The sequence below is a fragment of the Manis pentadactyla genome, chromosome 2 (genome assembly GCF_030020395.1).
Source record: "Manis pentadactyla isolate mManPen7 chromosome 2, mManPen7.hap1, whole genome shotgun sequence".
NCBI classification, from domain to species: domain Eukaryota; kingdom Metazoa; phylum Chordata; class Mammalia; order Pholidota; family Manidae; genus Manis; species Manis pentadactyla.
This window is the reverse complement of record NC_080020.1, coordinates 216958650-216983245: the sequence shown is the minus strand read 5'-3', so window position 1 is coordinate 216983245 and position 24596 is coordinate 216958650. Positions and strand designations below refer to the sequence as shown.

The following is a 24596-nucleotide window of genomic DNA, read 5'->3' as shown; positions in this document are numbered from 1 at the left end:
CTCTCTCATGAACAGAATCCATAAAGTCCTAAGGAAAATATAAGCAAATCGAAACTCACAACAGGGAGGGTGGGGATGGGCTTCCATGGTAACAGTGCTTTTCTCATTCCTAATGGGATTCATACAAATTATCCCATTTTACCAAAAGGTTTTATTCTCCTGTATACCTTATATATATAGGGAAACTGAGGCCCAAAGAGGTGAAGGGACTAGTCTAAAGTCACACTCAGGCTACAGCTGGACTAGACAAATTCATTCCACTTGATGGACATTTACCGGCACAGGCTGGAGATGTACATTTGTGGCTCTCTACCCCCCTGCGCCTCTCTTCTGTCTCCCTGGACCTCTCACTCCTGGGTGTGGCCAGTGTCTGCTCTGCTGCTGCAGCCCCAGGCAGGCAACAGAGAGGAGCAGCAGGGCGGCCTGGACAGGCTCCCGGCACCCCTGGCGTTCGGGAGTCCTGGAGCACAGAGGAGTGGCCCTGTCTGCCAGGCCCCAGGCTCCCTGTGCTGACACTGCTTGGAGGAAGCATACGGCCTCAGGGCCTGTGCACTGCAGTCTGACCATCACCACTCCCAAGCTCTACAGGCTACAAAGCACTTCTGCCTGTGTTTCTCATGTGACCTTCAGGGAACCCTGCAAGACAAGCATCAGTACTCCCACCTTGGAGTACCAATACCTCCACTTTGCAGATGAGGAAAGCAAGGCGCTAAGCAGGGATAACTTGTCCAAATAATCCATGCAGAGAATAACTGATCCAGGGTGACACACAGGGACTTCCTCACCACACCAGGAGGCCCCTACGAAGTGCTGTTCAATGTGATTGAAGATGTCCAGGATTATGCACTGAGACAGACAAGACTGACCCAGACAGGTATGCTGAAAACTGCACAAATACTAAGTAAAAGAGAACTCCCTGGCCTAGCTGAGTGGTGACACATGCATTTTTTTTTTAATTAATGTAGAGAACTGAAAGGGATGGCTCCATAGCATGAGAGATCAGATGCAAACAAGAAACAGTATGAAAAACAAAAATTGAAGGTCTTGTTATGGGACTCTGTAAAGACAGCACAATGGATTCTTTAAATGTATTTGAGTAGCACTAGCTGCTCAGAAACCACAGGACACAGGGCTGAAGGGTCCAATGCTACAAACTGCCTTTCTGCAAAGGAAATGAGTCTGAAGCCCAGCTCAGAAGCTTCTAGATTTCATTAGTAAACAGAAAAAACATCTCCAGGACAGAGGAGGCTAGGGCCCATCAGCAGACGATTCCGTGAGTGCCTCCAAAGAGCACTGTCTGGAGAACATGAGGCCACCAATGGGGCCCCCCCAGGGCTCAGGGTTCCAGGGTGGCCCCAAAGCAACAGCACCTGAGTGGCAGGGTTTATGAAACAGCAATTTCAGTGAATCCAGAGCAAACAGCACAGAATGACATGGTCCCCAGAGCACAGAATCATATGTTTTCAACCTATTGCGTCTGTGGGTGGAAGGGAAATGAACGTGTGGATTACAGGAAGTTGGTGGACGTAATTTCTGGAGACCTTATGAAAGCATCTGAGATGAATCCAGACCAAAAACTATTTCAGAGACTGAGTCACATGAGAACTGGGAGGTTCTGTGGTGGATCAGGCTGGAGGAAAGCCAGTCAACAAGAGCAGGAACAGCAGGCACTTCTCTGGATGGAAAAATGTAAACAGTGGGGTCCTGGGGGATTGGGTTGGTTGTACTTCTGCATAAATAGCTGAGAAGGGGGAGGAGGAGGTGGAGAGATCGCCCTGAGGGTGAAAGAAACTGTCCCTGGTGGAGGGGTGCAGGGCTTGGATTTCACCGAGAGGGCCCCAAGCGGTGCTGCAGGGAGGACAGCGCTGGCACACAGTAGGTGCCCTTGAACCAGAAAGAGTGGCAGGGGGAGGCAGAGGGGAACAACATGAAGCGGTGCCTGTGGGGAAAAGCCTTCCAAACAAACACACAGAACATTCTTGCCTGACACGGGGTCTCTGGTGGCTGCTTGGGTCAATGTATTTCTTTAAAAAGAAAAGTTTTAAATTATAGGAAAAATTAAAAAATAGAAAGAGGGGCAGAGGGGAGGTTTAGGTCAAGCACAAGGAGATTTAGAAGGGGGTTTCCAGCCAGAGAAGCTCTAGGCCAGGAGAGGCCCTCCGATGGCACGGGGCCCGTGGGTCCACGTCAGGCAGCAGCACCTGAACCTGGCAGAGGAGCTCCAAGCCCACAGAGCCCGGGGGCCGCCACACCGCACTGGGCTCCCTCCCTCCCAACAGGCCCCAACTCCCTCGCCATGGTCCAAACTGGGCTCCAGGCACCCCCAAAGAGCCTCCTGAGGCCCGCAGCCTCACCTGCTGCTGGCTCTGCTCCTCCAGGTTCATCTTCACCTCCAGCGACTGCCGGGCTTCCAGGAAGGCCTTGCGGTGCTTGCGGTCCGCCATGTAGTAGGACATGATGCCCACAATGATGGCGCAGAGGTACAGGAAGACATTGGCCAGGATCTGCACCCCGGGGAGAGAGAAGGACAATGATGAGGGCACGTCTTCAGGAGGGGGATGGGGAGTGGGGTGGGCAGTGACCAAAACCAAGCCCCAAGTTGCGTGGTGTCCAGGGAGGGCCCCTGGTGGGCCTCCAACTTCGACAGGTATTCAGGCCCTGGAGCAGGCTCGGCCTGCTCGCTGCTGCTGGGTGAAGCCCAGGCCTGGAAGGCTGGCTGAGGGGCTGCCGTTCCCCCTCCCCTTCACACTGCAGCTAACCGGGCCAATCCCAACCACCCGAGAGGGCTGAACCGTCCCCCTGCTCCCATTCATTCACTCAATCAGTTGTTCGTTCACTACCACTTACTGAGCACTTATTAGGTGCTCTTAGATGCTGTGCTCAGCCAGGAACATAGAATCCTAAAAGCTGCAGGTCGCCTGGAAGTCACAGGAGAGATGAAGCAGTCCTGGCTGACTCAGTAGTCACAAGGCTACCTCACACGTGTGCCCCATGTTTGTGGGCTTCTAGGATTCACATGTATCCTCTCAGGCAACCCCACCTGCCTCTGGGGGAGGGGAAGCCAGTACCAGTGTCCAGACCCCACGAGGAAGCTACGGGAAGTGGGGCTGTGGCCCCTGACATCCACCCTGCAAGCTCAGCACACTGGCACAGTGACCTTCTTGGGCACTGAGAGACTGTTCCTCCATCTCAGGCACCCAGCAGGCTCCCCTAGGTGACTGTGGTTCTCAGCCCACTCCCATGGGCTGCTGGGACTGCACACTTGATTGCCACCTACCAGAGGTAACCTTGGATATGGCCCTGAACATCCAAACCGCACCTGGTTTCCTGGCACTGGTCGCGGTGGGCTCCAATCTTTGACCCTGACGGGCCCCATCTGGAGCTGAACCAGGTTCTAGTTCCTCCCACTTCTCAAGAGCCACTGGCTGGGAGCCTTCTCCAGCCGGAACTGTTTCTAGGTCCGGCCCTTACCACTCTGGACAAGTCACCAGATTTCGCAAGCTCCTTTAGGGTCTGGTTCAGGAACTAATGACCCCTTGTGTTTCTGGCAGGTATACCCCTTGTATTCCTGATCACCTACACCTTCCTGGGGCAAGTGGGTGATTTCAAAGTCCTGTGGGACATCTCCTGCCCCTTCTGCTGAAGCACAGTAGTCCTTTCCCATCTGAGTGGTTAGTTGCAACATGGCCTCAGGCCTAATAATCCAAAGATTAATCCAGAGCTGCCAATTTTAGATCAGTGAGTCAAAGCAAATCACACACATCACTTTGTGTCCCAAGGTCTGGCCTGAGGTCCGGGAATCTCCAGCAGACCAGGGGCCACCCTTCTTTGGGGACCATGGAAATCTGCCCAGCTCCAGGCTCATGGTACAGGAAACTGGCTGATGGGTCAGGCCGCACCTGATGCCACCTCACCAAGCAGCAGCACTTTGCTGAAACCCCAGCAGGGCCCAGATACAGCAGCCCCCAGGGCTGAAGGTCTCCAGGCTTAGAGGGCTCTGGGTCCTAGAGGGCATGGGACCAGCCAGCCATAGAGAAGCTACCATCTGGACCCTATACCCAGTAGGATCAGTGACTCTGAACCAGAGGCTCCAGACAAGGCAGGATGCCCTGGGGCCACAGGCATGTCTCTGGCCCTGGCCACACCCGCCTGCACTGTCACCCTGGGCTGGGGACAGAGCTCCAAGCTCCCCCACAACAAGCCCTGCCTGATCACCTCACCGGGTGGACAGAGCAGACTCTGCAACATGTACAGTGCTGAGCCTGTGTCAGGAGGTGCTGTCATCATTACCCATCAGGGCATCCACCTAAGGGAACCAGCCCCACTCTGCAGACTGTCAGAGAGTAACTGTGCTGGAAATGTTTCAAACCAGTCACCACTAAAGATTATAATCCAAAGAGCATAACAGGATTCAGGTGTGGTCCATGCCTGGAGACCTTCTGTACAGGGCAGCATTTCTTTCCTTGAACTATGTGTGTTTTAAAATAAAATCTACTTTTGTACTCCACTTGCAGGTACATACAGTAGAGAAAATAAATCCAGGAGGAGCCCTGAATTTGACACCATCCCTGGCTAGCTGGTTGGGTCAAATGACCTCTCTGAATCCAGTTTCATCATCTATGACCTGAGGGGTGAGCTGAATCATCTCAAAGGTCCTGCAGTCTGGACACTGTCTGGTCCTCATCAGACCTCACTTCTGAGGGCAAAGATTAGGGCTGGAGATGACCTGGTCCAGCGAGGCTGGGGAGAAGGCGCGGTGAGTCAGTTCCTGGGTTGACCAGAGAGCCACACTGCCAACTGTCCTCTGAACACCCAAGTCACAGAAACCATCTCCTTCCCAACCTGCACTCCTGGCTCCTGTCTACAGGGAGGTGGATGCAAACGGTGTGTCTGGACTACATGCTGGAGAGTCATAGGGGGCCTGCTGCTCCAGGCAATTCTCTCCCCCTCTTCGAGTGAGTCCACTGTTTCCAGACAATTCTCCCAGGAGCCCCAGCTTCCCCCGTTTGCTAAACTGGCCTCAATGGAAGAAAGAGCCCTCAGGGTGCCATTGCTTTGTTCCACCCCAATCCCTCTCTTCCACAGGCCACAGCCCAAGGCCTGGAAGTTGCTGGCACTCCCCTGGTGCAGGTTTATAACCCCACCTTTCCCCAGAAAGGCTACATTTTACAAATGAAAATTCAAATTATCACGAAGATACCAGCCCTAAAGCACTTATGTGTAAGCTGCTCACATTTTAAGCCTGAAACAAAGCCGTACATCTATAGATTTCCTCAACTTCCATATAATGGTGGCCAGGACCTCTAAGTTCTTCAAATGCAGAAATTTCCTGTTTAATATTCATAAATGTAAACTTGTCTTAGCAAAATGGATGTGCTCCTCAAAATACGTTTGAAACAAGTGAGCTCTGCTCCTTCGGCAGTGAGCCGAGCACAGTGCCGGCACCAGGGGGTGATGGCAACTCTGACGCACCCTGGCCCCCAGGGACCACCACCGGCAGGGGAAGGCCCAGGTCCGGGGGAGGACAGGCCACGGGGTTAGTGGGGCGGCTGTCGTTTCTCCAAGATGCGTCTGTGAGAATGTGGTGTGGTAGAATTAGCACCGTGAGCCTGCTGCCGGGGACTCCCACCCCGGGCCGTGGATCTTGGGGTGATCCCCCAGCCCCTGCGAGGCAGAGAAGCCCTGCTCTGGGGGGCCCTCAAGGTCACCTCTTCATGTTTCATGGCCCCTTTTCCCTCGTGAAAACAGACTGGTTAGCAGTCTGATTTCAAAGAATTGTTTGTTTTCCAACACATGATTTTTAAAATAATGAATTAAATGAGTGAATCTCCCAAGTGGGTAAACATTCAGACTTCAGCGTCATCTAACCCACGACAGCCGGATAAAGTGTTTGTAATACCCCAGCTCAGAAATGCAACCGTGAGAAAATTCCTTTACAAAATCCTTCCTCTTGGTATGTGATGAATCACAGTAGGCTGTTCATTTTCTAACAGCCCACAGGAACATGGGGCTGCTCTAAGCAGACCTTTTAAACAGAAGTCACCCCATTGGAGGCAGGCCGGTGGCTCTCCTGCCCAGGCTGACCCCTCCCTAGGGGCTTGTTTCAGCTTGCAGATTCTAGAACACTCCAGAACTGGGGAGGGAAAATGAAGGGAGAGAGAGCTGCTCTGGGGTGTCAATGTCCATGCCAGCCACCCTCAGAGACCTCATGATTCTCTGCTGCAGGGGAAGGCTGTGCTGGAGCCTCTGTGCATTAAAACTGACTTAGATACTTTGGGGAAAAAATCTCCAAGGAGCTGTAGGACAGGAAGGAGCAGGGGAGAAGACACCTCCCCAGGCAACCAGCCTCCCCAACACAAGAGAGCCCGTCTGGAGCCTGGGGCAGCTGCCACACAGTGCCCATGGGGTCCCCACCTCTAGAGCCATGCTCACTGCACACTGACGGTGGCCCCTCCTTAACAGCCAGGTCCCTACTCAAATGTCTGCTCCTCACAGAGGCCTTCCTTAACCACTGCCACTCACCCTCTGTTACATTTTCCTGCTTAAGACCGGTACAGAATTATCTGCACATATCACTCTCTGCTCCTTATCTTCCTTATTTGTCTGTTTACATGACTAGAAAGGAAGCCCTTTGGGGACCAGCACAGCAGGCTGTGTGGCCTGAAGCAAGTCACTTAACCTCTCTGAGACTTGGCTTCCTCATCCTCACCATAGCCTCACCATACTGCTGCTCCAGTAAGAGTAAAAGAAGAATTATAGGCAACACCATCTGGCACAGGGCTTGGCACAAAATATGTTCTTAATGACTTTTTCTTTCTTTTCTTCTAGAGAAGAGAAGGCAAATTCGCACCTGATACTTTAATGATGTTTTACAAGAGCCTTCACATTATCTTATTTGTCACAACAAGCAGTCTTTATTCTCATTTTGCAGAAGAGCCTTGAAGCTCTGAGAAATTAGGATACTAGCCCATGGTGTCCTAGCAGCACTGAGACTGAAAACCAGAACTTTCTTCCTCTTTTTTCCCTCCTACAAGCACAGAGCTTAATTTTCAAGACATTTAAAAAAATCTGTCCCAGTTCAGGGCACTGAACATTGGGAGCCAGGCTGACCGGCCACACATGTGGCCTTGGGGCAGGTCCACTGCTTCTTTCTCACTCAGCTAGGAAGCACACCAAACAAGGATGAGTCCAGGGTTCCCTTCCCGACATTACTGCCTCCTTTGCTGAGTTGCGATGAGGGGCAGCAGAGGCTGGGTGAAGGCCAAGGCGAGGACCTGGAGCACCTGCACAGGTGGGGAGGTCTGCAGACACCGGTGGGACCCTTTCTCGCTGCCCTGGAACAAGCTCCAGCGTCAGTGTGCCAAGAGATGTCTGCAAGCTCCAATAAATACCGTCCCACTCAACACAGTGCAAGGTTGCAATCTTGTGTTGCAAGGCTGCCCACCAGGCTCCCCACACTGGGGCCCCCTCTGATCCTCCAACAAGATGAGCAATTTCAGGGCTCTCTGGCTCAAATCAGAACCGCCTGCCCCTCCTCCGTGAAGCACCGCACACAGTGGGGATCCCCTAACTTAAGCCAGGTCAAACAGGCAGCACACCTGGCCTTAGACACCCTCTGAGAAATGTTACTGTAACAATTTCAAGACCCAGTCCAAAACAGCTCCAAGTCCCCAGAGCTCATTCATTCGTTTCTTCATTTATTCATTCAGTCAAAGATTTAGTGAGAGCCCACCCTGTGCCACAGAGATGATTAAGGCAGAAAACATCCCTGCTGCCATGGAGCTGATGTTCTGGTGACAGGAGACAAACAAATAATTGAACAATGAGAGCCTCCAAGCACAGCAGGGAGTAAAAATGATGAAGTGACCAGGTAGCTGCTGTAGATCGGGGGTGAGGGAAACTGCTGGCCCCAGACCTTCTCGCCCCTGTAGAAGTATCACACAGCACACGCTTGCCTTAGGCTCAGGGACAGAGGCGCTCTTCCCTCCTGCTGAGTCTGACCATGTGCTCTGCTCTGGCCAAATGAATATCAGTGCGGGTGACACGAGCAAACTTTTGCAATATACTTGCTTTCCTCGTGCACTTCTGCTGCGGCCCTGAGAACAGTATGCAGCAGGAAGCTCACTGGTGCAGCAGAATGAGACCCATGGGGCCAAACCCAGCAGAGCCCAGCCTGGATCAGCCACACTCCAGCCAACCTGTAGACGTGCAAGGGAGAAATGTGTGGTTCTGAGCCCTGAGTTTGGGGTTGTTACGCAGTGTTGGGGTTGTCAGGGGAAAACAGCTGACTACCACGGGTGCTTAGGACAGGTCTCCCTGGAGCAGTGTCATTTAAACGGAGATACGAATGACAAAAAAGACTGAGCCGTGAGAAAACCCGGAAGAGCGAGCATTCTGGCTAGAGAATATACTGATGCAGAGGCTCCAGGACACAAGCCTCTTTCCCACGAGGCACATCCTTCCCCCGTGTACCCCGGATGCTTCTGCGCGTGTCTTCCCCACTAGGATGCAATCAACACCTGAGGTCAGGGGGTGCCGCTGACTCACACAGGCAGTCCCCAGGGCCTGGCATGGCTATTGGCACATGGCAAAAGTTAGCTGGCACAAATGGCTACAGTAGTAGACAGAAGCCCAGAGAACTCTCTCCTGAGGTGCTCCCCTTGGTAAGAGAGTCAAAATCAAGCTAGAGAAAGGCTAGAGCAGTGGTTCTCAATGGGGGGTGACCTGGCCCCCTTGCGGGCCACTGGGCAATGTGTCTGGGGTACATTTTTGAGTGTCGCGATTAAAGGAGGAGGGTGCTCCTGGCACCTACTGGGTGGAGGTCGGGGTGCTGAGCATCCTGCCGCACACAGGGCAGGCCCGCAGTGAAGAATTAACCAAAATCTCAACAGATTTGAGGGTGAGAAACCCTGGCCTAGAGCAAAAAGGCTGCCCTCCTTTCTGATTCCTGCATATTCATGTGAAGCTGTCCTAAGCTTTTTTATTGAACAATGAGCTCTGAGGACAAAGATGTGAACAGCAGATTTTTATACCCACCATAGGCCTTGTGGGCTAAGAGGAGAACGCCACTGATAACTGCGAACATTCGTAAGGGCACAGAAGCACCCACGATGGACAGAAGGCCCAAGCCAGGGCAGAGACGACTGAGACCAGAGGCGGCCCTCTGCTCTGTGTCCCCACAGGAGGAGATGCAGGACTGAACACCTCACATGTGTGTTTTATACCGACCAAGGGATTATTCGCTTGAAGTCTGTGGACTACATTAGGGGAAGTCAGTGAATCCCTATATTAGAGGCAAATTGTGTTTTGTCTTTTTCTGGGGAGCAAGTCCAATGCTTTCACCAGATTCTCAAAAGGGTCAGGTGGCCCATGTGATAAGAACCACAACACTCATCAAAAGACCCCCCTCTCCCTCTATGGCTTCACAACAGAAAAAGAAACCCTCTTGTCACAGCGCTCTGCCTTCTCTTACTGATGCGACCCTGTTGGTCACCTTGGTCTTTTTTTCCAGGATAAATCATTCAAATTCCACTTAAGGGACTCTATTTTAGAATGTTTAATCGTGTTTGGCTTCAGATCCCTTTTTAAAAACTCAACCCTACTGAGTTCTCAGTGAACGGCAAGCCCATGCTGGGTCCAGGAGAATAAAAAAATGCCTGCAAGGAGCCAAATCTAGCTGGTCAAGAAGCTACCAGAAACGGAGGAAGCACTGGCTGGCCTCTTATGGAGAGGAGGGGAGGTCGGCAAGGCCCCCCTGGGGGAGTAAAATTTGGGCCACTCAGTTATGAGTTTTCACACATACTGATAACATGGAGCTTTTACATACATTTAATATATGGATTCTGGATGGTGAAGAAAATTCAAACCAGTTTCTGATAACCAGTGTTAAATGAAGAAAAGGCAAATAATAATAATGAACTATATGCTATGGGAGTAGCCAGAATTAAACAGCGCTGCACCTGCTAGCTCAGGTCTTCCCTCTTCGAGGCAATCCTAGCTACCTTTAGTGCATAGATCCCGGCTTTCTGGAATTGTCTGAATGAACTTGACAACAAATGCACCAGCCTGGGGGGAAGAGGAACATATAATCTGCAGATAGATTTTAGAATTCCAGAAATATTATCACACAAACTGAACATGTGAAAATGTGGCAGATCACTGATTCCACAAACACCCCAAGGCTCTTGCTTTGCATACGTGCCCCCACAGGGGAGCACACTCCTGGGATTCCAGGACTCCCTGCTTCTCAATCCAAAATGACTCAGATCTTGGGACTAAACCTCTTTGCAGACTCGCAGCTGCAGAAACCAGAGTCACTCCTCTCCTGAATCTCAGCTTTCTCCTTGGGGATCTGTCCCCCTTTCAGGGCTTCTTCGGGATTATTCAGCAGTCCCTCTCCCCAGGGGCTGCTCAGCCCACCCAGGGATGCCCCGGGTGTTTGCTGCGGTCACTGGTTCTGACTCGCCCTGCAGTGCTCACCCCCTAGACAACCCCTCTGGTTCGGTGCTTCCGAGCCAGGTGTGCTGACACCACAAGAACAGGTTAAGAATGAGATTTCTGCGACCCACACTGCCTGCCGAGACCCAGAAATCTGCATTCCACATTCCCCCGGGGTGATTCTCTTCTATGGTCACTCTTCTGGGAGGCATAATAAATATTAAAACAAAGCCAAGATCCTCCCACCTTCCTGGTTCTTGAAACCAAACTCTAAACATACACAATCGCTTTATCGCCTTACGTCACCTCCCTGTGCCTGCTGCCTCGTTCTCCTTGGTCCGTTTGTTCTCCCGCCTTCCTAATATTCTGGTTCTTGGTTCACCCTCACCCTGGGTTACTGCACCTCCTGATCGTCCTGTTCCTGTGGGACCAGTGCCTCTTCTGTACATTCCCAGCTATGTCCTCTGAGATGTTTCCTATCTGTTAATGCTGTTTCATGTGTCTGGAGTTTTAATTCATGCTTTCAATTCAGATTTTAAATCATTTTCGAAGTCTCCTCCTCATTGTCCCAACCCTTTCTCCTACCGTCCCTCTTCCCTGCCTCCCAGCTCTTGGCAAAGCTGGCAGATATTCACAACCAGAGGCTGGTTGGAGGGACCTTGCCAGGCCATGGACCCACCCCCTCCATGAGCTCTTGGTCACATGAACACAAAGACTTCCGGATTCCCAAATTCTAATTCAAAGGCCTGGCACCATTACCTCTCCTAAATTTCCATTCTTCAGCCTCAACTGTCTTGGATTAGCACCACCTGGGTGTACTCCCATCATTCAGGGGTTCCCAACCCTGGCTGCACCCTAGAATCACCTGGGGGCTGTGCCCAGGCAGCACCCTAAAACAGTGAAACCAGGGGCCCAGACATGCCACTGTTGACTCTAAGGTGACTCTAAGGTGCAGCCGGGAGTAGGAACCACCACAGAAAGTCAGGGGGAACGCCCAAGCCTGTCACGGCCTCTCAGACAGACCCCGCTGAAGGCCCGCTTCTGCCGGCTTGCCTGATCGTGCATTCCAGACAGCTAGCACACAGCACCTAACCATGTGCATCCTCAGCAACCCTTGGCCAAATGCGCCTCCTGCCCGCCTCGCTGGTGCCCCGTCCCACACCTCCAGGGGGCCGCTCACTCTATCTGGTCTCTCTGGGTCTTCTCCTCGCCACCCCTCCCACTACCTCCTGGCCCAAACCCTCACCTCCCATAGGCTGGGCACAGACTGCCCCCTGGCCCCTCTCCCATCCTGCCAGTCCACCCTCAGGACCACATTAATCTCCCAAAATTATATTTTTGTTAGTGCTGCCCCCTGCTCAAAACACCTCAACAGCTGCCAATTGTCCAAAAGTCAAGTTCAAAATCCTTATACTGGCACTCAAGGTCCTACATGCTTTGGCCCCATGAGCTTTACTAAATCTCTCCCACAATTCCCTGATGTGACCCACCTGTTTTAGCCAAGCTGACCTCCCCAGTGTGTCACCCAACAGGGACTTCTGACCTCAGCACACACTGCAGCCCGCACTTCAGGAAGCCTCACTTCTTACCTTGCTAGGGCATGTGTCTTTTGCATTCCATTCCATAAAAACCCACCTCTGCTATTACTCTTTTTAAAATATTTTCAAGTGTTTGCCTTTGAGGGAAACAGATGTGTCTGCCCATTGTAGTATATGCTCCAGCAGGGCAAGGGCAAAACCTGTTCCAGTCACCACTGCATCCCCAGCACTCAACAAATCCCTGGCACGCAGGATGCTCAATGACCACTGGGTGAAGGAATGAATAAGAGGAAGAAGGGAAGAACGCAGTGAGAAGGGAGAGCAGGTGGGAGGGAGGATGGAAATGCCAACTCCATGGCTACCCTGAGGCTTCAAGAACACCAAGGGAACAGCCCTGCATCCCCCAATGTGAGAAGCACCCCACCTGAAATGCACCCCTGACTGTACCCCCTCCCCAGGCCAAGCCACCTTTCCCTTCCCCTTAAAATTTGGCTAGACCCAGCCTCCTCTGCAGAGCCTTCCTTGATGGCCTCATCCCTGAGCTATCATCCCACGTTTCTTGAAGAGGAAATATGTGCCAGATAATTAAGAGAAAAAAAGGTTTATATATGCAGGCACAATCTGATCTCATTTTCGTAGAAATGAGATAGATAAGGCAGAAGCAGAAACCCCAAAATGTCAACAGTGGTTATCTTGTGGGGGAGGGCGATTTAGCACAATTTGTTTTCTTCTTTTTGCCGTATAATTTTCCTGTGAATCTCTGTGAAGAGAGAAGAGACCATGGGCACTATTTGGAAGGTCCTATTATTTGCTTACCTGGCACACTCCGACTGCCAGCAGACCCAGGGACCCTTCCAGACAGACTCCTTTTCACAGGTGCTTCCTCCTTGCACCTGGAAGGCCCTCAATAAACACCCGTGGCAGAAGCCCCACCCTGGGGCCCCTACATCTAGGCCAGGAGACTGCTGAGAACCTCCTCTCCGAGCACCTGCTTCCATGGAACACGCCTCACCTCCACCAGGTCTCTCAAAGGGCCAGCTGAGAAGATACACCCTCCTGAGGTCTTCAAACAAGGCCTGGACACAGGATCTGACTGCCTCACCCTCTGCCCTCCTGCTCTGGTTTGTGAAATGCAGGAATTCGGAACCACAGGGTCACAGAGAGAAGAAGGCTTCCTGCCATGCTGATCATTTGTCATCATCATCAGCGCCAACATTTGCAAGGATGCACTCTCTTTACACACTGGAGCTGGTGTGGGCATCCACAGACCATCCCCTCACTCTGAGGAGCCTTCCACAGGGGAAGAGATGAGGCTGAGTCCAGCTGGCAAGGGGACTGTAGTCAATCCCGAGTGGGTCCATGCCACCCGAAGCACGCCAGCCCCCGGGCTGTTGGCATGGCAGGAAGCCTTCTTCTCTCTGTGACCCTGTGGTTCTGAATTCCTGCATTTCACAAACCGGAGCAGGAGGGCAGAGGGTGAGGCAGTCAGATCCTATCATTCACCTGACAGACTCTTCCAAACATCACCACCCAGCTCGCTTGTTGCTCTAACGCCTCCTTTGCCACTACCCAGTTTTCCTCTGCCCCTCAAATGCTTTTTATCTGCAAGAGCCACCATCCTTCGTCTCTCTCAGAGACTGCCACCCAGCCAGCAGGGACTTTCTCATCCTGGAAGCACATACATTCCAGGCTTCCGAAATAATTCTTAACCCACCCGTACCTTCCTGACAAGTTCCTGACTTTTAAAATACAGTATTAACTTTGGTTTTTGCCTACTTCTCAGCCTTACACCTTTGGCCCACAAAATCCTCACCTGGATTTCTTCACCCATCTCCAGCCTGTGGGAGGCAAGCCCACCAGCAGTCAGGGGCCGCCCGCAGTGTGCACCTCGCAGCCGGGCACCATGCTTCCTGTGGCATCCTTCCTCTGAGTCCTCGATGACCGTCTGTCCCAACCCTCCCCCCCACCCCCTTCTCTCAGCAAGGTAAACACTCAGCTGTAAAACATGCAGTTAGAAACCCGGCTTGAATTCCAACTGCACCACCCTTGGCTGTGGTCCTGGCAGGTCACCACCACTTTAAGCTTGCTCCCTCCTCTGTGAAACAGTAAGACAGTTCCTACCTGGGGGCGGGGGGTGAGAATTCGCTAAGCCAGTGTGCATAAAGCATCTGCCAGTGTGCTGGGCTGGACACACAGTAAGTGTCAATAAAGGTTAGCTATTATGATTAGGTGTATTATAAATTCCCAACACTCCTGAACTTTATTCCCAATTGTCCAGCTTTCCTAGTTTCCTTTAATATGTCTTTTCATTACCTGGGAAGGTGGTGAGTATCTAGTTCCCAAACCTGTCTGTGCTTCTATTTTAAGGCTCTACTCCTAGACTCTCTGACTTTAGTGTATCTGGAGGACCAGGAATCTGTATTCTGAGTAAGGGGATTCCAATGCAGCCAGTTCTAATTGGGAACCACTGACTGAAGTCTAATCTTACTGTAGATTGTATTTAAATGTGACTCCATGGTCCTTGTCCTTATGCATTAAGAGTCACCCTGATATCTACTCAGCTCTGTCTTCTAATGCCAAGTCCTTCCACCACCACCTATTGAATCTCCAAGGCACCAACTGCAGTTCTCCCTGTGTCCACCGTGTGACAGTGTACCTGCGGCCACACCCCAGGACCCTGCTGCCCAGCTGGAGGGCTCAGTCCCTCTCCCCACTCCTGATGGGAAACCCCCCTTGGCAATGCAGGTGCTGGGGCCATCAGCCCTCATCAATCACCTCCCCGGTCCACAGTACTATCCGGTGTCTGGGGACACCAGTGAGCCTTGAGCCATTAGTCCTTTTCCAGCCCCTACAACAGGGGGACGGACAGTGGGATGCCATGGAACGCACGCTAGCTTTGGAGCCAGACAAGCTCCCAATCTATTGTTCATTAGTGAGTCTGTAAAATCTCCCTCTTCACCTTCAACTTGGAAAATAAGAGAAACAGCTTCAATACTTACCTCCATTCAAAGAGTCTTTGACCAACCCAAGGTCACAAAGATTTTCTCCTATGTTTTCTTCTAGATGTTTTGTAGTATAAATTTTACTATGATCCATTTCAAGTTAATTTTTATATGTGGGGTGGGGTATGGACTACATTTTTTTCCATATGGATATCTGATTATTCTAGCATCATTTGTTGAAAGATTATCCTTTTTCTATTGAATAATCTTGGCATTTTTATTGAACATTAACTGAACAAAGATGTGTTAATTTCTGGACATTTCAGATTCATTGATCTAGGTGTCTATCCTTAGGCTAATACTATACTGTCTTAAGTTTATATTTCATAATAAGGTAGTGTAAGTCCTCTTTTCTAAAAAATTGTTTTAGCTTTTCTTTTTGTAGCCATATAAATTTTATATCATCTTAGCAATTTCTACAAAAAAATGTGGGATTTTGATTTGGATTGAACTGAATGTATAACAACTTAAGGAGAACTGACATCTTAATATTGTTATCCGTGATCTCTCCATTAATTTAGGGCTTCTTTAATTTCTCTCAGCAATGTTTTATAGTTTTTACTATAAAGGTCATACATGAATTTTGTTAAATTTGACTTTTAGTATTTCATGTTTTTGGATGCTATTTTAAATGTATTTTTCTTCAATTTCCAATTGATTGTTGATAGTATATAAAAATACAATTGACTTTTTAGTATTCATCAGTAACTTTCAAATTTGTGAAACTCACTTCTAATAGCTTTGTGGATTCCTTAGGATTTTTTACATAGATGATCATACCATCTAAGAATAAAGATAGTTTCATTTCTTTTTTTCCTATTTGTATGACTTTTTTTCTTGCTTCATTGCATGGTTAAGCCCTCTAGTATAAAGATGAAAGAAAGTGGTGACAAAGAATTTCGTGTCTTGCCTTGTTTCTGATCTTAGAGCCAGGGCCAGTTATGTAATTTAAGGGCCTATGGCAAAAAAAAAAAAAAATTCCCCTTGTTAAAAAAGCAGGAAAAAAAGAACCAATAAAGGGACTAAAATATGAAGCTTTGTCCTTTTCTCTGTGGCCTTTCAACTTGACATGTTGGTTTTTATATGCTATTTCACACTTCTAAGAAAGGTTAAGTTTTAAAATTAGTATAAATTTTACTATCTTTATATTGTACAATACCAGTTGTAAATGCAAATAGAATAGCATTTAACTCATATGCAGATCACTGAAATGAAACAATTAGCATCTCATGGCTTATATTACATATGCATATACACAGGTATTTCATTCTTACCAAAACAGCAGAAACACTGCACACAAGTTTTTATTTCACTTCTTGATATGCACACATTCTACTAACACCATCTACTTTCATTTTACTAATGAGGAAGGACTGAAAAGGAAAGAAATTATGGTCTCTCCTATCTTATCCTTTCCCTCTATGTCATAAATTTCTACATTAAGTGGTTGGCTAATACAGGAAAGCAACACAAATAAGAGAGATGATGTAATTCCTTGGCTGTTCACATTTCTGAGGATGCCACGGCCCTCCTGCACTAGAAGCAAGTTCTCGTTTGATCGGAAAGCCTCTCAGGGCTATCGGGACCTCTGCTTAGGGGTAACATGTTCACTTGTACTTGGCTTTGCATCTTGCTGAACTCCCAGACACTGTGAACTTACCAGAATCACATGCCTTTGGGGCACTGCAGACACATATGAAAATGGGACAAGGAATGGAGAACACACATCGTGTATGTATTTCCTCTGTGCATGTTCCATTATCTCAACAGACTTCAATTATAAAACACAAGTCAAATAGCACACATAATGTCGGGGGAGGGCACGGGGAAGGCAGGATAACACAGAGAAGAAAGTAGTGACTCTATAGCATCTTACTACGCTGATGGACAGTGACTGTAATGGGGTATGTGGGGGGGACTTGATAATAGGGGGAGTCAGAAATGTGAACATCCAAATGCTCATGTAATTGTACATTAATAATAACAAAGTAAAAAAAAACACAAGTCAAAGATAACATTAAGAATTTCAAGACTGCACATTACATGCCCATAAAGCCAATCCCACTTAGATCATTCTCACTATTAAATATAATATAGGTTTTTCACAGATGCCTTTTCTTCTGCTCTTATGCTGCTAAGAGGTTTTAGCATGAATGAGTGTTGAATTTTGTCAAGTGCTTTCTGCATTTATTAAGATGATCATAAGGGTTTTTTTTAGTGTGCTAGTACATTGGATTACACTGATTTTAATATGTTGAAACAACACTGCACTCCTTTGAAAATCTCCACCTAGTCATTGTGTTATGCTTTTGGTATATTACAGTCTACTTCAAGTATTACTTTACACATACTGTAAAAAAATTTTAACACTAAACTTTCACTTCTCCCCTCTTCTCCTCTGTGCTATTGTTGCCATACATTTTGTTTCTATATGTTACAAACTGCAGTTTATATTTTTGCGTTAGACAGTCTTTTAAAAGAGATTTAAAATGAGAAAAAATAACTTTCATATTTTCCCACATTTTACCATTTAGGGGCTTGTTATTCCTTTGTGATGTCCAAATTTGTCTTGTAGCATTTTTCTTCTGCCTGAGAAACTTTAATGCTTTTCGTAATACAGGTCTACTAGTGATGAATTCTTGACTTTAGTTTGTCTACAAACAAAAAAGTCTATTTCATCTTCATTTTTATTTTTTGGTATCATTAATCTACAATTACATGAGGAACATTATGTTTACTAGGTTCCCCCCTTCACTAAGTACCCCCCCATCACCTTCATTTTTTTGAAGGCTGTTTTTGTTGGTTACAAAATTCTAAATTGACCATTTTTATTTTTCAGTTCAATTGTCTTGTGCCTGGAATAATTTCTGACCAGACATCTGCTATTTGAAATCTTGGTTCCTCACTATGTAATGTGGCTTTCTGCTTGTTTTTATGAGTTTCTCCTTATTACTATGAAGCAATTTGACCATTATGATATGCCTTGGTGTGAGTCTATTTTCATTCCTTATATATGAGCTTTGTTGAGCTTCTTGAGCTGTGGGCTTAGAGTTTTCATCAGATTTGGAAATTTTTCCATTTTTTACTTCAAATACCTTTTTTGTCCTCTTTCTGTCCTTCTGGGACTACACTGCTCCCACTGCCTACAGAATGTAATCAAAGCTATCTCAGCTCTCTAGGACCTCCATTTCAGATCCCCAATTACCTTCCAGCCTTCTCTCTCACTAGCTCATGCACCAAATTCTCTAGCCAGCGGTTCTCTGTCAATACATATACGTTCATTCTCCGGACCACTGCTGACCAGCATTGGTCTCTGACCCTTACCTACGAGTCTAAGACTCAAAATCTGACTTGCCCTTCATGGGCCCAGCTCAGTACTGCCTCCTCCGTGAGACCTTCCCTAACTGAAGCAGAGTGACTTTTGCTCCGTATTCTCACAGGTCTTGTGTGTCACAGCAGCCCCTTGGGAACACCCTTTCAGTCAGTCGGGGTAAATCCCATCCACAGAACCAAAAGACAGAAAGGGACCAGAGCCTGCTCTCTCGGCGATGGGGGTAAGAGCAATGATCATACCGAAATGTGCCAATGGGAGACATTCCTGAGGGAAAAGATGAGCACACGGTATTTTATGAAGGGGTGAATCAGGCGGCCTTTCTCCTTTTTCCAAAGGGAAAAATGAGCCACACAGCAGATTAAGTCAAGTACACTCAGCCCGAGGAAATACCCTCCAAGGATCTTCACTATCAGACCGGTTTCTCTCTGTGGCATCTTACTACACTGATGGACGGTGACTGCATTGCGGTATGGGTGGGACTTGATAATATGGGTAAATGGAGTTACCACATTGTTTTGCATGTGAAACCTTCATAAGAGTGTATATCAATCATACCTTAATAAAAAATATTTTTAAAAAAAGTTTCTCAATGTAGCCTCTCAGGTACTGGAAAAAAAAATTTCCAGCCTCTGACTCCGTTCTTATAAAGCAAGGGCAGCAGGGGCAGGCAATCATGTCCTGTCTCCGGGGCGAGAACCCAGGCCCCAGGGAAGCAAACACAATCCCCAAGACTGGGAAAATAAAAGCAAAATTAACCATGCAACCAAGAGCAACCAGCTCACTGGCAGGAGATCTGAAGCCGGAGGCCATCCCATTTCACACCAGAAACTCTTTCAATGGCACAGACTCCAGACCACCCGCTTCAAACATGCCCACAGCAGGTCTCCTGCCCTCCTTCCTTTGCCACCTCTTGTTCTCATCATCTTCCCCACACAGCCACACACTCAACAGCCTCCTGGCCTTAATAAATTCCTCTTAACACCCCAGTGGCCCCTTACACACCTTTGTCACCCCAATGTCACCTACTCCAGTGCCCACCTACCCCTCCCACCCACACCCCTCAGAAGCTCTCCCATCTCCACATAAATTCCTGAAGCAGAGCCACACAGGATACTCTGTTTCCTGTACTTGTGACAGGTCCCTGTCCCACCACACAAGTGTGTGCCACCGTGTTCCCCAGGTCCTTCTTTGAGGAGTTGGAAGAGTACTGGTCTGGGGGCCAGTGTGTGACCATGAGCAAATCACTTTCCTTCTGGGCCTCACTATGCTCTCTGGAAATGCTCAGTAATATCGCCAAGGCCATCCTTCCTGGCAGCAGTGGTGTGGGTCGTAGGGGACAGCAAGCAGCAAGAACAAGATCCTCTCACGTGTAAATACCACCTCATTACAGTTTATAAATTCTACTTAAGCAAAATGCTGTTTGGCACCTCCCAACAGAGATACATGTTCTGGCTTTACAGGGTTACAGATAAACACATAATAATAGTAACACTTGCAATAATGAGGCTTTGTGACTTACTAAGTGCTTTCACTCATCAGCTCATACGTTCCTTAGCACAGTTCCTGCAGGGGCTGGCATGTCATCACCATCATAGCAAACATATGAGGAAAGCACTATTCCGAGAGCTTTACTGCAGTCTTTCATTCAGTGATTTAGTAAAAAGGGCACAGAGAGGGCTAAGCAACTTGACCAAGATCAAGAGCTGGTAAGTGGCAGACCCAGCCTTGGAACTCCAGCATCTGGTTCTTATTCACTGGACTACACACCCCTTTACCCTCCTCACTTACAGAGGAGGAAACCGAGCTCAGTAAGATCGGTGCCCAAGACCCTGGTACACACAGAGGCACAGAGTTTTAACTAGCTCCTGTGCACTGACAAAATGATAATGAACCAGCAAAATCAGAAATGCAGAGAATGTCAGTGCTTGGCAGGGGTGTGGATACTATGGAGGTCCAACCCTTCAAAAGAGGTCCAGCGCGGTTCATCAAGCTTCCCAGGGCCCTGGGTGTCCAGCTCTTGGCCCAGCTTCCTACCTTTCCCTGGCTCTCTACCTCTTTCTCCAAGAACCGCTGCCCACTCTCTTCTGCCCTTCAAGTTGACTTGTGTTAATTCAGACACCTGTGCGAGTCCCAGTGAATAAGCCCTCACTCAGGGCTGGAGCTGCAGCAGGCACCAGACCTATCGACAGCACCTTGCTCTCGGCCCGGGACGCTCTCCACCCAGTGGCCAACACAACCAGCCTGCTGGGCCTGTGCTTCCTGCTCCGTGGGACTGGGACACAGTCCTTGCTGTGTCACACGGAGGCTGGCAAGAACAGCTCAGCCCACCAGCCTGGCTCTTCCTCTGCTCAAGGAGCAGCCACTGTTGTGTAGCCCCAAACCTGTTTGTCAGTTCTTTTCTGGTGTTGTATTTACATGATTTAAGTATAACCTATACAGATAAAACATGAGTGTGAACGAAAGCTGTTGCTTCTAAGAAAAGTGAAGTGAATATTTTGGAAAATTTTGAGCAAGTAGCTAAAATAAACTGCTAATGAATTAGAAGTAGGCAATAACAGTAAAAATTTGGCCAAAAAAAACCCTAAAAGTCATAAAAAGTCTAGGATTCTGTGCCCAGATTATATCCAACTGACTTTTAATTTTCTACTTTGAGGAAACTAGAAATTACATCCCATACCTCCCAGCTACCAGGAATACCGACAAGGACACCTGGATGCAAAGTAAAGACCCGACCCATGACAAGAAGGGCAAGAGATCGCACCGCTGAGGGGTTTCCATTAAAGTCATTTTAAATGAATATAATATACATACAACTTTGTGATTTTGAACTTTTTAAAAACCTACTTTATTGCATTATAGTTTACATACATTAAAAAGCACCCATCTTAAATGTGTATTTTGATGAGTGTTGACAGATGTGGCCAGCTGTGTGACTACATCCACAATCACGACACGGAATATTTCCATCCCCCCCAGTATCCCACGTGTCCTGTCCAAGCACCTTCCCCACCAAGGGTGTCTGTTACGGCATCACAGCCCTTATCACACTGGGTTGAGGTCAGCTGTAGGTCACCATCTAGCATTCGTTTACAACTCACTCTTTCTGGTGTGGAGTCTACGGGCCCTGGAGTTGTGTGGCCACCATCACAATGATTTAACTTTGTGAATGAACTGACCAACTACGTGTCTCCACCTCATCAGATAAGAGGTCCTTCATGCTTTTGCATCTGGCAGCCTTGGGCCTGGGACCAGCTCCACTGCATTTTCACCGCGAGATCCTGGGCATTACTTACCCTGTGTCTCTCCACCACTTTTTCTTACACAAATGCCAGAGACAAGAATGTTGACTCACAGAGTAGGTATGACAGCTAAAGGACACATGGTAGATAAGTACTTTACAGACCTAAGGACGTGTAGTTTGTACCTAGTTTAAAAGAGGGTTTAAAACAGGCTGTTCTGAAGGCAAACGAGTTCTCCATCCTGAGAAATGAAAGCACGGATGAGAGGACGGATCCCACAGAAGGGCTCCAGCACTGGCTGCAAGCTGGACTGCGATCTCCACAATCCTTTCCACCCTAAAGCCAGTGATAAGTCTCCTGAGGTGTGTGTCACTCACCCTGGTGAAGAGGGACAAAATGAGGCCATCTGGGAGCAGTGGGTACATCCCACAACCCCATGGTCCCCTTTATTTTCAGTAATGGGACCTCCATGCAGCTCAAGTGACTTGACCAATGGAAGGACACGCCTGACATTCCTCCAGTCCAAATCATCCCCTAGACTGCCTTCACAGTCTTCCCGGACCCACTCCCTATGCTTAATCTATTCCTCCTGAAAGTAGGGAATGAAGAAAAAAGATATTAAATGAAAGCACTGCCAGGATGCAATACAAACTAGAGCAAAACCAAAAAATTGCATCAAAAGTAAAGCATTTGTCTTCATAGAGAGCTTCATCTGAAAGCACATTCCCTCTGTTAGGCAACAGCAAAAAAAGGGTGGCCCAAGAAGAGCAACAAAAAAACAGGGGGATAAGTGTCCTATGACCCCGGGAGGGCACCCTCCAGACATTCAGAACAGGGAGCCACTCTTCCCTCCCTTGGGGGGGCCCAAGCCACTCTCAAACTCCTCCCCATTAGAGCCAGTTATAACTACAGTGGCTGCACTGCAAGGCCACACACACACATTAGGGTGTTTCATCACTGCTCTAATTCAGCAAAGAAGGCACTATTAGCCCATTTCACAGAGGCAGAAACTAGATGGAGAGATTAAATAGTGAATCTAAGAACCACCCTTGGTAAATCAGGGAAAGCAAGAGGTAATCCAAGTCAAAGGACTCTGAAAGCCCTGCTCCTACAGATCCCCAAAGCACGGAGCCCCCACCAGGCCCTCAAGGTCCCTTCAAACTGTAGAGGTTGTTTGGGTCTGGGACAAGATGTGGCAGAAGGGGTAGGAAATGCCCCTAACAGAATCTCCCTATTGCAGGGGCCTCTGCTGAAGTAATGAAGCAACATCCCAAATTTGTTCCCCGAGATGGACATTAACAACTATAATCACAATTCAGGGAAGGATTAATGTGTTTTCCAGAGTGTTTAATACCGTACCAGTGAAGACAAACTGTGATCATGTGTAGGAGTCTAGAAAAAAAGAGTGGAAGAGTGAAAATCTGTGCCACTTTCCTGGCAGTCGGGGGAGGCTGTGTGTAGCTTAGAGTCGTCCAACACTGGGGCATGAGCCCAGGGGCAGCAGGGCGGCTGCCAGCCCAGGGTGAGGGCCGACCCTCAGCATCACGTGAATGACCTTTGTTCAGATTCCCCTTCAGAGAATTACTGATTCGCTTACTTAGGAATTCATAGCAAATTTGTACCTAGTATTCCCCTTCCTGGGATGGGGGCAAGGCCCACCTACCATCAAGCTCATGGCCAAGCATTAGGCCTACCAGTCTGCTAAGAACTTGGCACATGGGGATCAATTCCCCGGGCCTGGTCCCCTTGGGTGAAAAGCGGCCCTCCAGGGGCAGCCAAGGAGCCCATTTAGAGGCCACCATTAAACAGGTGCAGGCAGCTGCCCGGCTTTACGCCGCCACATCTGACTCAGCTGACCCCAAGTTACATTTCACGGGGGGACCAGCCTGGCAATGACGTGGGGACAACGAGCCACAACCATGGAAATCTCGCAAAGGTTCAAATTCAGCTCCACTTACGCTGGGGTTCTAAAAAGGGGTGAGGGGCCGTGTGGAATTTCTTTGGAAACACACCATTTTCTCTTTATATCAAAGAAAGTGGCCTTAAAGAGAGGAAAGGAAAGGGGAAGAAAAGCTTTCATCATTAAGTGAAAAGAGGAAATAAAGAGGAATTTTTCTGGAAGAAACAGCTGAAAACATGAGCAGAGGAAGGAAGAAGCATCAGACATAAAAAGGCCAGGAGGGGAAAGGAGAGAGACAATGGGCCTGCTGCTATTATAGATAAGTAATAATAATAAAATATAAATGATATATTAATAAATTAAGACTACCAAATGCCCTACAGAAATGGAAGAGTTAATTATGGTACCTTTCACCAACATGATACCATGCAGCCATTAAACATTATGATTGTGAAGACTAATGTATGATAGAGGAAAGTCTACACAACAGAGCTAACTGAGAAATGCAGGGTAATATGCATACGGTTTTGGCACACACATACAAAAATGGTTAGGATAGGATTATAATAAATTTCTCTTTTTCCCAAAGTTTCTGCAATATTATACAGCATTGTGTAACTGACATTTCCTGAAATAATCCTTTCACAATAAGCAAAGAAGAGGCACTTGGTCACACAGAAAAGAGACGAGGAAAAGGATAATGAATAAACTTGGTCTGGTTCTTTCAGATTGAGGATCAGAAATGGTTTGCCAAGATTAAGCGCAATAAAGAAGTAACCAGCATGTGCGTGGTGCTCTGTATGTCAAGTGCCTCTATATACATTACTCTCCCCCTCAACCAGGAACAAAATGACACTCCTGTATCCTAGCCTTGTGACTTGCTTTGACCAACAGTGACTGGTCTAAACTTTAAAAACTTTGGTAGCTTCCACTCTCTCCCAGCGACAGCCATGCTGTGAGGAAGCCCAGCTAACCAGGAGGAGAGGCCTTATGGAGGAGCTCCATGCCTGAATGTGTAAGGCCCTCTTAGAGCTTGCCAGCATAGCCATCAGCTGATGGCTGAATGAAGTGGTCTAGGCAGCCAAGTGAGTAACCAAAGCCAGCACCAATGTGAAGCAGAAAAATTGCTCAGTGGGACACAGAATC

At 48.3% G+C, this 24596-nt stretch overlaps 1 protein-coding gene and 1 long non-coding RNA gene across 4 annotated transcripts in view; one reads left to right on the top strand and one right to left on the bottom strand.

Moving 5' to 3' along the window:
- Positions 1–24596, bottom strand: part of ADCY3 (adenylate cyclase 3) — an 86329-nt gene that overhangs the window by 52541 nt on the left and 9192 nt on the right. For 2 of the 3 annotated variants that reach the window (XM_036881940.2, XM_036881941.2), the window contains exon 3: positions 2355–2504. In XM_036881940.2, the coding sequence (XP_036737835.2) occupies positions 2355–2504 (150 nt within the window). Of the gene's footprint in view, positions 1–2354; positions 2534–4514; positions 4702–24596 lie in introns of those variants that run through there. The other variant, XM_057497394.1, reaches the window with a different exon arrangement.
- LOC130682629 (uncharacterized) lies at positions 5433–7398 on the top strand. The gene is made up of 3 exons (XR_008995923.1): positions 5433–5536; positions 6620–6735; positions 6829–7398. It is a non-coding gene; the product is annotated as an uncharacterized LOC130682629 (long non-coding RNA).